Source organism: Ylistrum balloti, unplaced genomic scaffold, assembly GCF_031769215.1.
Source record: "Ylistrum balloti isolate Yb309-2 unplaced genomic scaffold, AGI_CSIRO_Ybal_v1 Utg371178, whole genome shotgun sequence".
NCBI lineage: Eukaryota > Metazoa > Mollusca > Bivalvia > Pectinida > Pectinidae > Ylistrum > Ylistrum balloti.
The window spans coordinates 23,539-37,604 of NW_026782642.1; the positions used below are offsets into that span (position 1 = coordinate 23,539).

General features: G+C 32.7%; 1 protein-coding gene across 1 annotated transcript; it reads left to right on the top strand.

The window, feature by feature from the left end:
- The first annotated feature begins 462 nt into the window (after positions 1 to 462).
- On the top strand, positions 463 to 8,973 carry LOC132561215 (uncharacterized). Its single transcript, XM_060225945.1, has 9 exons — positions 463 to 498; positions 619 to 1,114; positions 1,493 to 1,644; positions 1,932 to 2,074; positions 2,341 to 2,489; positions 4,154 to 4,229; positions 8,097 to 8,262; positions 8,541 to 8,658; positions 8,891 to 8,973. Exons 1-9 carry the CDS (start codon positions 463 to 465, stop codon positions 8,971 to 8,973), a joined length of 1,419 nt encoding a protein of 472 aa, XP_060081928.1.
- The last annotated feature ends 5,093 nt before the right edge of the window (positions 8,974 to 14,066 follow it).

Genomic DNA, 14,066 nt, shown 5'->3' on the forward strand with positions numbered 1-14,066 from the left:
ATCGATAAACAGACCGAACATTTCATACATCAAACTTCTAAACATTTTAAAACATCATTACATGCTGATATCTTTATGTAAAATGTATGGATTTCGTGTAAAACAACAATAAATCGTACTTAAGTTGGCGTGAAATCTTAATGGTATGCAATTATCAGATCAGTTAAGCAACTCAATGTCCTCAAATACTTATTAAAATCCATTTGCATATATATGACATTATTATTATTATATCATGTTTATAAGCAGAAAATTTGCCAAATAATAAACGATCGAATCTATATGATACTTTATAGATACGGGAATTGTATACGAAATTCTGTTATAATCCAATTGCATTTGTAAACCAAAACAAATTATTATTATTATGATTATCCAAAATCAATATTATTGTTTTAATCTTACAATATATATTTCTGTTTTATATTCTACAACAGATCAGAAGAAATCAAATAGTTAAAAATGGCACGGCACGGATTGACCTTTATTCTGCTAATGGTAAGTTATTTGACAAATTGCACTTTCAATTACAGCAATGTTAGATAACAGCAGTTTTGTAAAAAGATTCATATACAGTATCCTTTTAATTATAGCGATTAATGACATGACTGGTTTTAGGTTTGCATCGCCTCCCTCGGCGTCACTACAGTAAAGTCGACTAAAACTTCAACATCACCTAAATCAACCTCAACAGCAGCTCCGCCTAAAACTTCAACATCACCTAAATCAACCTCAACAGCAGCTCCGACTAAAACTTCAACATCACCTAAATCAACCTCAACAGCAGCTCCGCCTAAAACTTCAACATCACCTAAATCAACCTCAACAGCAGCTCCGCCTAAAACTTCAACATCACCTAAATCAACCTCAACAGCAGCTCCGACTAAAACTTCAACATCACCTAAATCAACCTCAACAGCAGCTCCGCCTAAAACTTCAACATCACCTAAATCAACCTCAACAGCAGCTCCGCCTAAAACTTCAACATCACCTAAATCAACCTCAACAGCAGCTCCGCCTAAAACTTCAACATCACCTAAATCAACCTCAACAGCTGCTCCGTCTAAAAATTCAGTATTGACACCAATTTTTATTCCAGATACGTTTTATTACAGTACGTAATTACTAACAATATGAGCCTATTTGATATATTGAGATAATCTTCACAACTAATTTATAACACAGATGTAATCCTAGTGACGGCATATATTTTAAGAACAATACTTCCTTGTCTTGAGGTTGAAAACAAATCCGATCATCTATTAGTGTATTATATACGCGTATATATACAGAGGTATCATCTTTCCAGTGGATCTGCCAGATCACGTGGTTTTTCTATGGGTAATCCTGTTTCCTCACACAATAAGACCACGCGTTTGCGGCCTTTCTGTCCAACAAGAATGATTAATATCAGCTTGGTAAAGTTGAATAGTTAGATTCAAAGAAGCCAAAACCTCACTATCTATATAATTATTAATTCTTGTTATTTAAGATTGCACAGAAGAAGGGGATATCCATATCATCAATGGCGGCGGTTCCTTAACTAATTTGACAATTAAATATCTCAACCAATCAGATGTAGGCAACTGCACCGATCCAGAGCTCCAGACAGATGGATCATTTGTGATTACAAATTGCACAAAGGTGAGATAAACATAAATGAAATATATTTTTGAACATTCATATATTTTTACAAATGAAATAAGGTAATAATAACCACAATGCGTCCTCATAGAAAATGCAAATAAAATAGTTAAATTACAAGTATCCTTCATATGCAGTCTATATACATACACCACGTCCTGAATTGTCACTTTAACACACATGAATTTCATGTTAGCACTATATATCTTAAATGCGTCAGTATTTTGAAAGGAGAGAAAAACTATATAGAACAAAGTGACATGCATATTGCTTTTCTGTTTTGGTAGAACACTACGGTCGATATCGTACTTGAGGCTATAAGTGGTACAGAAATACTCGGAGGATACCATTTCAAAACTTTTCAAATCAAATGTGAGGATGTCAGTATCAAGCCTTACTACCTCAACGTAACATTTGATGAAAAAATCAGGTATTTATTTTTTAATATTTCGTCAAATGCTATATGACAGCGAAATTCATTTCCAAACGCATTCTGTTGTGCTTTACTTTATAACAAAACCTCCAAGGTAGTTTTATCTTACAGGAAAACCTAGCAGACAATATAAAGACGAATCAAATAACCATAAGTGGTTTTCATCATTTTTTATAATGTCGCTCAGCTTCATATCTGATACTGTATCAGGTATATCGTACTGCATTTATTGAACTATATATGTTCATTTTCTTTCTTTTCAGCGAAAAAGTCAGTCCTCATATCATAAACATGGCGACAAAACCCACATCTACTCCGATATCAAATTTAACCATGACTATCAAAGATAATACAACAACTGTTACGGAGGCAACTATTGGCCAAACCCTTACGATTGCCATAACCATTCCAGGTAAAATATATCATCAACCAATACCATTCATCATACCATATATAAATATACCTTCATAGCTCATTTTGTCGACGAAAGCTTAACAACGGCGAGCCTGAAAAAAATTAAGCGAAATATCGTTGGTCAGTTCTTTCAGACTGTATTTCTGTTGCTCATCGAGATGAAAGGGATATTCCGCCAAGGTTGCAAAGATATTTTGTCGCTCCATTTTGTTAATGTATCTCTTATGACAATTCAAATTACTGTGAGCGTTAATATATCCTTCCTGTGGTCACGTCGGACAGGCGAAATTGATGGAAACACCCCCTGCCAATATAAAATTAGAATATGCAATCGTTTATCAAAAGATGATTTTGAAAGCGAATCTGCAAAAACAAAACCATGATGTCGAATGATCAGTTGACCAATAACAACAGCGCTGCATCTGCGTTTGTTTTCACTGGCTATTCTCTTCCATAAACTTTAGTTACCGCCAGTACAGTTTCCCAGTTGTGAAGTGTGGGATTTGGCCCGTCCATTTCGACTTTCTCCCCTTTTACTCTGACGTAGAAACCATATTCTTTAGCCCTAAACATGTTTCCATAGGAGTCGCCATTTTTGTTTGATTCGTGTATTACGCAATTGCAAACATGTTGTGACGTCATCATCAGGGCAGGGAGGATATTTGTGAACATATCTAGCTAGACCTAGAAGGGAGGGGGGGGGGGCGTCTTTTTCCATTATAGCATATATTTATCAAATATATCCCCCTATGAACAAAGCCTGTTGGGTTTCGCTGAGATATGTGCATAAACATGTTAATCCTTTTCCATTTGATCAACAGTCTGGATATACAAATCTTTCCGTCATAAATGATGACGCACGCGCAACAATTTTTGAGATTAATGTCACTTATTTCTTAATTCTGAATTGCCGTAGAGTAACCAAGTAGTTTTTTTCTGGAAAACAGGATAATAGTTACTATGTCTTAACTGGTGCAATCATTTCTTCCCGCCATCATGTGTTCGTATTTACAGGATAGACTGCCACGCCTTCAAAACTTTTCCGTAACTTTATCAGCGTTTAATTTGAGAGGAGTTTCTCGAACAAAAGAAGTGGTCAAAAATGACCTTGAAAATATACTGTGAATATCGGATCACCATAGAAACCTAAATGGAAATGTATAAAACTCGTAAAATCATTAACAAAAATTAACATATTTGCCGCGATGTCATTTTAAATGCATCCTTCAGGACATTGCGTTAATTGTCAATTAAAAACCATCATTTAGTACCATTGTATAATGACGTTGTTTTTAAGATAAATCCAGCCTATCAGATTTCGTATTCGCAACAAAACGTGATAATGTGCTTGCTGTTTGAATATGATCCAGATACATTTTCAAATTACCTTCAATACTACCATACAAACACACATAATGATGTTCAATGATATAAAACAATTATGCCTAGACAAAATATATTTCTTATAGCATGTAACCTCTAGTACACATGTATAAAACATTCATCAAAGGCATTATATTCAATTTAATGTACAAACTCATTACAAAGACAAAACATGTCAAACATTTTCAATTATTCCACACTTTTGTGTACTGGTTGCATTCAGATTAAATTGCTAGGATCATGTGAACATGAAATAACATTTGTAAATTTATCTTGCAGCAAAAACCAGTATCAAGCCAACCGAATGTAAGGCAACAGGCAATGGCAAGAAATACATATTGTGGCAGGAGACAGGGTAAAAGAAGCCTATGTTTAGTCAATTTTACTGTATGATGTTGCTTATCTAAAAATGAGAAATTTATGGAGGAATTGGCTTTCACGCCTTCTCATCTAGATTTCAACATTTCACGCGATCAGTTTTGATTTTCCAGGTCATCTCATTAGTTTCTCAATTTAGCACTTAACATCCCTAACTAGTCATAGAAAGACTGAACATCTGTAATATCCTATTCTGTATTTGGATTTACTCTCTCTGATTCGAAATTTGAATTACTTTTCCCTTGTATATCTGACGTACCGTCTTTTATTTGGGATGGTTTACTCTATTAATCCGATAATACGTGCCCATATTGAGTGATCGCAATATCTGTTCATGAATAGCTTACGACCGTAGTATACTTTAGGTCTCATTTGATTTCTTCTAAAGTGTAAAAACTGAATAAAAATTGTGTTACAAAATCATAGATATCCATAATAGATTTCAATTTTCATGATGTAGCATGACATTTCATTATAATTTTGTCCTCGGATAGGGCTACTATTGGTGATATTTGGCAATTCAATTAGTCATGATAATGAATACGCCCATTTTTTAAAAGTTTTATTTTAGAGGTGTGTGCTTTGCTTAACAACGAAATGATTATATTATTTGGTCATAATAATGATACGCCCATGGATTCGATACATGTTTAAGACTAGTACGTGATAACAATTACGTCCATGGATTCGATACATGTTTCAGACTAGTACATGCTAACAATTACGCCCAATAATTCGATACATGTTTAAGACTAGTCCGTGTTAACAATTACGCCCATGGATTCGATACATGTTTAAGACTAGTACGTGTTAACAATAACGCCCATGGATTCGATACATGTTTAAGACTAGTACGTGTTAACAATAACGCCCATGGATTCGATATATGTTAAAGTCTAGTACATGTTAACAATAACGCCCATGGATTCGATACATGTTTAAGACTAGTACGTGTTAACAATAACGCCCATGGATTCGATACATGTTTAAGACTAGTACGTGTTAACAATAACGCCCATGGATTCGATACATGTTAAAGTCTAGTACGTGTTAACAATTACGCCCATGGATTCGATACATGTTAAAGACTAGTACGTGTTAACAATTACGCCCATGGATTCGATACATGCTTAAGTCTAGTACATGTTAACAATTACGCCCATGGATTCGATACATGTTTAAGACTAGTACGTGTTAACAATTACTAGTACGTGTTAACAATTACGCCCATGGATTCGATACATGTTTAAGACTCGCACATGTTAACAATTAATCAAACATTATTGTTATTTTTTGGCTGTGTTTTGGTTATTTTGTTCTTATTTATTTATCTATTTTATTTTGTTTCAATTTTCTGTTTCCTTTTCGATTTTGTTTTTGTTTTTGTTTTTTGTTTTTTTTTTTTTTTTTTTTTTTCCTTTTTTTTTATTTTAGAGGTGTGTGCAATGATTGGCAACGAAATAAGGTACATTTTGATATCTGTAAGATTGAGCAAACAACTCCATCTCTATTTCACAACTGTCAAAAATAGTAAGCCTAGTTATTTAGGTATGTATATTGAAAGTGATACACTACCTTTACTTTTAATTTTTTAGTATCTTTTTATTTGGCATACGGTTTTACACTTATGGATTGGAAATCCCTGATTTTTTTTTATAGAAATCACTGTCTCTAAACAAGGTAACCCCTCAAAAGCTCAGCAGGAGAGATTCTACTCCACTGTGATATAATGACATTTATTTGATATCAAACTATATGATATATGAAACTAACTAGAAAGAGCTTGTCTTCAACGTTTGTATATTTCACTCACCATGCCTTGTTTACTCAACACCCTGATCAAGTGTTTACATTAGGTTATCTGTAGTATCCTACTTCAGACGAAAAACGCGACGAGGAGCTTAACATGAGATAACTAGCCGATTTTGATGAAAGAAAGATGTACTGACCACACCCTTGATGATACAGTTTTTCCGAAATTAACTTGTCTAATGCATTCATTCATTCATACTCTTGAACAGTACATTTGACCCAACCAATGTAAACCGTATGATGTCTTATTTTTGGAGATAAGCTATACTGAGGTTGTTTATTAAAATGATAACCATATTGAATGATACTAATTCCATTGTGATATACCAATGTAGGGGATCTCCACATTTGTACATAAACAAATACTCCCTTATCATTGACGCACAAAGCTAATAATGAACATAGCCATGTAACTTAATAGGCCTGCTTAACTCCATCGTCCCCACGATTGATGATATTAGATCTGAGTATCCTTCCAGCAATATCTTGAATATTATAAGGAAAATCCGTATAAAAAACTAAGAATACAGCATTTTTTAAAGATCTTCAACCGAAACGTATGTACATATTTCTTTTTCTCATTAACTTTCCCTTTTAAAGCTACTGGATTTCCCTAATTTGTGTCTTAGTTACGATACGATCATTCGGGAAACGTTCGATATTATTCATGAATACGGAAGGAAAACAGAATTCGTTTTCTACATAAGACTAAAAGATTTACGAATGAAGATTCTCGTAAGCTCGTGTCTATAAGTATTAAGAAAATACATTGTCTTGTTTTGTCTTACATTAAACAATGTCATTGTTCTTTACCATCCTAAGAGTCTTTTTGTCCATTTCTTTCATTCATATCTTTTTTTTTTTTTTTTTGCTGTTGAGATATTCTTAAGTTAGATATTCTGATCGATTTCTTTCAGAGTGAAATAGTTGTCACATATTCTTTAGTCGATCATTCCAATTTTCTTATTGTTTATTTTCTATTTGTGGATAGCAATATTTCCATCCCCAACATATGATGTTAACATATCGCGATCGATTCCATATTCAAGGGCCAGTTATCAGTATCATGACTTTCGTGCAAAATGACGGCAACTCACAGAGAAACTCATACCAAAATTTTTCGGGAGTAGGTTGATGAAGATCATGGGGAAGTGTAGTTGTTGTCAAAATTACCTGTGAGAGAAAGACGTGTATTCTATTTCCCAGCGATATGAAGCTGGACGTGTTAGATGTTCGTTAGTTTGCTTCTTGGTACTGTCGTTGAAAACCTTGTTTGCATTTGAAAACGTTACATTATTCACTTAGATTGACCAAGGTTTATATGACAGGTGTCGTCGATGAAATAAAAGACGCTTACTCTTCCGGAACACCTGGTTGTATTCTCGTTGTACTTTTTACATGAGTTTCCTTGTAAAACTCTCTTTTGTTCATAGTTTGCCCTAGCTTAGTTGAATTCAGTTTGAATTATGATTGTGTTGGTATTTTCCTTGTTTTCTCCCTGTTAACTAACGTCTTGCGTGGGAGCATATTTGCTTGCAAGTTCTTTATTATACAAAATAATGCATTTTACATTAGAGTATATCATAATTTTGAATTAAAGGTTATGCTTCTTAAACTATTGTTCTTCTTGATGTCCTTTACATAGACATTTAATATTCTGTCACAGTATGATATAAATGGTATGAACGTATTTGTTAATATACAATACCCAGAAAGCATACATGATATTACTGTTCCAAGTGAGGTAAATGGCGACATTTAATCATTACAATGCAATAATGTTTACATACAGTTACAATATTGTTGTGTTTAAAAGTTTACGGTAAAGAACAACGCAATACAAATTAATACGTTTTTGTGATGAAAAAAAAGTTTTAGATTATAGAAAAATCCTTGTCAGTTTTTGGGTGTAATTTATCTTGATATTTCATCAATAGGTTATGTTGTGTAGGTTTCCTTAAAAATGTACTATCCAATACATCATAGTATAATTTTCTCTTCTTTTACGGAATGTTATCATTTAATGCTACAGATGTAAACACGACAAAGAGGTGTTTGGTGATAAGTGGACAAACAATGGAAAAGATGTCACGAACACCATGTACGGCTTCCGGTTTGTAGGGGCATCAAAAGAAATCACTATCACATGCACAGTGCGTGTGTGTCCAGAGGGATATGGAGGACATGAATGTGAGCTGGTAGGTGACGACTTATTCATCCATTTATTCATTTTTAACGTGTTAGACAATCATTTTACATGTACTTTTAAGTAGTTATGGCGAATGTACTCTACAATAATATATACGAACCGCAATTTAGCTTGATTCACGGTGGATGAAAAATATATTTGAATATGTTCAATTACTGTTTATTTCATTTCCATTTATTTGTACCAATTTCATCCTCAAATACTACCTGGACATCTGCGAAATATTAGTAAATATGCAATATCTGGAATTTATCTTTTTTTAAACAGGCCAGGTGCTCACAAACTAAGAGGAAAAGAATCAACCGTTTGTCAGATGACGTTACCATGGAAAAAGCCACAGCATCTTTAGCCATTATAGATCCACTTCTGACTAGCAGGGCAGGACGTAAGTAAATTAAGACATTCTGCATGTATTCTAGAACATTAAACATTACCAAGAAACTTTAGAAAATCGCTGTTTTTGGGGTTGTTTTCTTTAAATTTGTTATTTTACTATTTCATCAGATCAAATTCAGCATGGCGTAAAATCATTGTTTGAATTTGTGTTGTATATGATGTATTATTGTACATTACAATATTTGCTTAATTCCATACTATCATGGCTATTTCTATTTCAGGGCTGGGCGCGGAACTGAGCAACGCCATTGCGCTGTTTGTGGCTGCTCTTGCCATTGTGAAAGTGAACTTCATTAGGGAGTGATTCTTTTAGTCTAAGAAGACAAATGTGTCCAAATATATTATACTACATTCCCTTTGCTTTTTTTCTGTCAAATCTGATGAGGATATTTTAAGCTTCATAATACGTTCATCAAAGTAACCATATATGTGGTTGCTTTTGATAATTTCTATAATAACATATTTTGTATATCATGATTGCCAATAAAACCACATATTTCTGTAATTTGAATAAAATTGTCTATGAATTGTCATTTTCCGTTTTGCCTTAAGTGTTTCAGAATTATTTTCTGTAAATGAAATAAGACGATACTCAAAATGAATACCTGGGTATTGATGGAATATTACGTAGATCCTGATGGTATATTCCTTATGGAGCAAATCGGTATAAGAACAGAAATGTTTTGTTAACATAAAACATAGTAGAAGTTGTCAGTCTGTTTTTGTATGTTGTCAGATAATCATATACATGTATTTGTTTCTTTCATTTCAACATTTAAATTGAAAAATGCGCGGTAGTTTTTCACCAGCTGTTGAAAACCGTACGAGATAAAATATATGAATTCATGAATGCCCTATATACTAACGTATTCCGTGAAAAGTATGCCGTCTTTTGTTGAGTGTATCAAACATTATATTTTGTTATTGCGCTCACAATTAAGTTTATGCCATTGAACTTATTTATATAACATCAACAAGAGATAAAGGGTAACAGTATTAGAGATAGTTAGATGTTTCATATCAATACTATTTTATATGTTTGGAGTGATGCAATAACCACAGCTACTAGACAAAGTAAACATTGAAAAAGAAAACTATCCCATTGACCCAAAAAAGTACAATCGACAGAAAATAAACAATTAAATAGTAAACGCATACAGGATTGTTTTCCCTATTGTTTACTTTTGTTTACCTTCTCCTTCGCTTTATATATAGAAACTGTAATATAATAATCTATTTACTGATACGACTGAGGTTGTCATCGGAAATACATACACCTACTTCTAATCTGATGTGTGATATTTGTATAATGTCGTACCCCTGTATATATATGCCTGTGTACAGTGCACGAATCAAACATTGTCTTCCTTTGTCAATTGTGCTACAGTGTCCTAAATAGTTAATATATTAGTATAATGCATCATATACAGTAATGATATTGATCCGAAGATTTAAGAATTAAACAACAGTCGTAATTGTACACGAGTTTGATGTATATTGATTAAAAGCCCTCAATTATATATATAACCTTCAGATATTTAACCTTCCCTTCAAATATCTGGTTTCCGCATTGGTTTGGATATATACACCGATACCCAGAGAATGGCTAGTCCATTGGTACGCGCATAAAAACAAATTCATTTTGTTGGTGACTTAACTGGAGAAAATACTTGGTACGTAAATAGGTGGTACAGATAAGATAGGTTTTGTCGATTACAATTCCTGAATAGCATTTATTTATGTAAAATTCATTTAACAAATTAAAAAAAAAAAAAAATATTGCAAAGGTAGCAATAACAAATATTTGGAAACTGATGTTTATTTTCATAATGTGATAGGAATTTGAAGATATCTAAGAAAGAGATATGAAATAATTTTCATTAATTCTACAATAATAATATTTCGTAAGGATGCTAAAACCCATAACATCCCTCATTATGTTTCAAATGTGCCATATTTGATCGTTTATGTATCCATATGAATCATGATTGTGCTTTCATTTACATGAGTAGTATGTAAAATTTGTGAGGTTAAGAATCAACGTCTAGCATGATCCACGAATCTTTTGCGACAAATCCATCATTCTATTGAAACAAGTCAAACCATTTCAACGGGGAAAAAACAAATACTTTGTTCAATTTTCGGTCGATAAGAAATGTCTTTTCGGACAGTATGACATAAAAATCATTATAATGAATAAATAGTCCATCAAAGTGAAAGGAGGTCTATATTTATGGCTAGTGTAAATAAAGCATAATGTTAGTTTAACTGTTGAAAATTTCCTATCAATGTAGGTCAATCAGAAACAATAGACATATAAACAATAAATATGTTATCTCACATCTATTACAATGTATTATTTATAGCAAAGCTTTTTGTAATAGACTATATAAATATAGGTACAGATTGATCAAATACACAAGAGAGAAAGTAATTTACGGCAGGCAAGTTATTCCTGTACGTAAAAGGTAAAGTAGATTTTTATTGATCTATTATAAAAATGTATTTTTATTATTATCATAAATGTCATTATTATCATTATCATATTTTTAAAAAAAAATATAATTTTAAAGATACAACAAATATACAATTATTAATATCGATAACAAAATTTATTTTTTAAACGTTGACTTTATTTATTCCACTTCATTATAAATGTCATTGTGTGACTCACATCGGCAAGCTGGTGACTATCTTTTAGGTCAAAAGGGTAGAATGGTGCTGTCATATTCCAAATTAATATATGTTAGACGGATAAGTAGTGAAGTAGATAAATATTCTCATGGATAACTCCACATCCGACTAAATAATAAAGGGGATATTGGGTCAAGTAGATAGCGGAGTCTACAAAAAGATAAAATGACTTTGAGATGTCTGGTTACAGGGAGCTAGCCAGGTGTTTGATATTTGTAAAGGGCAGGGGCTGGTGGGAAATGACAGCCTGAATCGATATGGAAACTTGTTTAGCACAGGGTACGGGTAATGGAGAAAATGATTGTTGAGGACGTGAAAATTTAAATTTGAATTAGGAGCATAGCAAACACTAGCATTATACTACAACAGTGATTTATAACAACAATTTTTTTTCAATTTTTTGGATACAATGATTATATGCAATAAATCAATAAAAGAATACAAATTTCATACTTTTTTTTTAATCAGCATATTGGTATTTTATATATACTGTATTGATATACCACAGATTTAGAATCAAGGACAACACCTTTAAATTAACATGAAGACTTCCCTGGTTTCGCTGTCATGTTTCGTGGTTCTCTTCCTGATATTAATAAAAGGATGTGCGGCTAAAGGGTCTCGCCATGACATCAGACTGTCATATGGTAAGCTACATTCTGTATGCTTATTTTATTCTCCTTAACTTTGATAGGATAATATGTAGTATGTCCCAGGTACCATGGAGTAGATATTTCTTGTCGATGTGAAAGCAGACACACTGGCAGTAATATGATGCATATGCATTGGATCGCATTTAAGGTCTTTCCATGTATGTCACGTCTTAATCAATATGAATTTCACCATGGTACATAATATCAACATATGTCTGTTGCAGTTATAGATATCTTCAACGAATCCGTACAAATTCGAAATCATACAAGTAATCAACTAACCTTATACGATTCTTTTTTTCTGAATTTTGAACAACACATGAAATGAGAAGATCAGTTTGGTCGTTTTCACAAAATTTCCGTGTATTTTCTATTAAAAACAAATTTTTTACTCATGCAAATCCTATAAGATTTATTCTTTATAAACATTATGTGCCTCTTTCACTTGAAACAATTACGTGTAACATCCCTTGTGACATAAATATTTCTAAAAAGTATTGCAAAACAGCAATTCATCGATACGTATAGACAACACAACAACATTATCAATAACGATATTGTTTCGAAAGTCTGCAATTCAGATGATTGGGTAGATCTATCCTTCACTGGCGAAGATTGTCAAAACATCCGGTACGGTATAGGTGTCTGTGGATATCAGTCTATCAATGTCAATTTCACTTCCGGATTCCATCACGGTACTTTGAGTGGCTGCGACAAGGTAAATCCGTGTATATAGTATATGATTTCAAGTTCAAGATTTCTTATGACAGACAACAATTCATCACATTCAAAGTCTTTTTGTTTCCAAAGTTGTCGCTTATATAATTGCTAAATCGTCCAGTAAACAATTTTCACTTTCTTCATGAACTGCAGTTAACTGTTTTGAAGCACGTCATTAGAAATGTTCTTGTGTTCATTTTTTCCTTTGTGGCCTCATTTGGTACCAACTGAAATTCTGATTCTGTGAGCGTAAAAACTTCCTGGAACGTTAAACTTTTAATGACAGCAACATCTGTCTCTATACTATGTTCAACATTAGGTCGGCTTACTAATCTAGATAAAGCATGTATCAGGACTTATAACGTATTGTTTTTGAAGTAAGATATTTGTCTTGAGTTGTTTTGAAATGTTCTTTAATATTTTACGTCACGTAAATTCATATACATATCCTTCGAAAAATAATGCATAAGCAGGTTCAAGTAGGTACAATTCGTACTTAAACATATGAGATATATTTGAAAAAAACAATCGTATTCCATTTGTACATTTATAGAACATGGATATATATTTATATCTATATGACTATAAGCCAGTCCTCATCAACATGGCATTACCTATCCAGACATACGTTTTACAATGCAATACCAAGAATACAAACATCAGTGCAGTGCTCGAGAGGGACGATGTAAAAATAACCCGGTAAGTCCAAAAGATTACTGTTAAAGAAACTACAAAGTAGTAAATCTCAATGTAAGGAATACAGGCTATTTTTCCCGTTGAACATAATATATTTTTCACAGGTTTAACGGCATATTTTTTCAAACGCATTACGTGAAATGAAGGAAATGTAAAGGATGTTTAACAAGAAAACATTTTTTAAATTCAAATAGTCAAAGACCGATCCAAAAATGAATCAGTGTAAAAGACGTTAAGGAAATACAAACATGCTCTGTGACATCGAATGGGTTTGCATTTGACAACAAGACAATATCACTTTATGCATGATGTTTTCTGGTAAGAATCACTTACAAAATGGTGGACCAATACCAAATGAGAGCAGACATGGAAAAGATGTTCTCACAAAAAACAGATTATTAACATTGCTTCATTTGCGTTCGAATAGGGAACAGCAAATTGTTAGTTTCTTACATCATTACTGCAGAGATAATGTAAAATTTAATCCATTTGATATATTCTTATATTTCACGGGCAAAAAAATTAATAAATATATCGTAAAAATTTCATATAATTGCAAAAATAGATAAACAAAAAGATAAATAGATAAAGTGGTATTACCAGCTACCAGTATTGAGATCACTATTCACATATT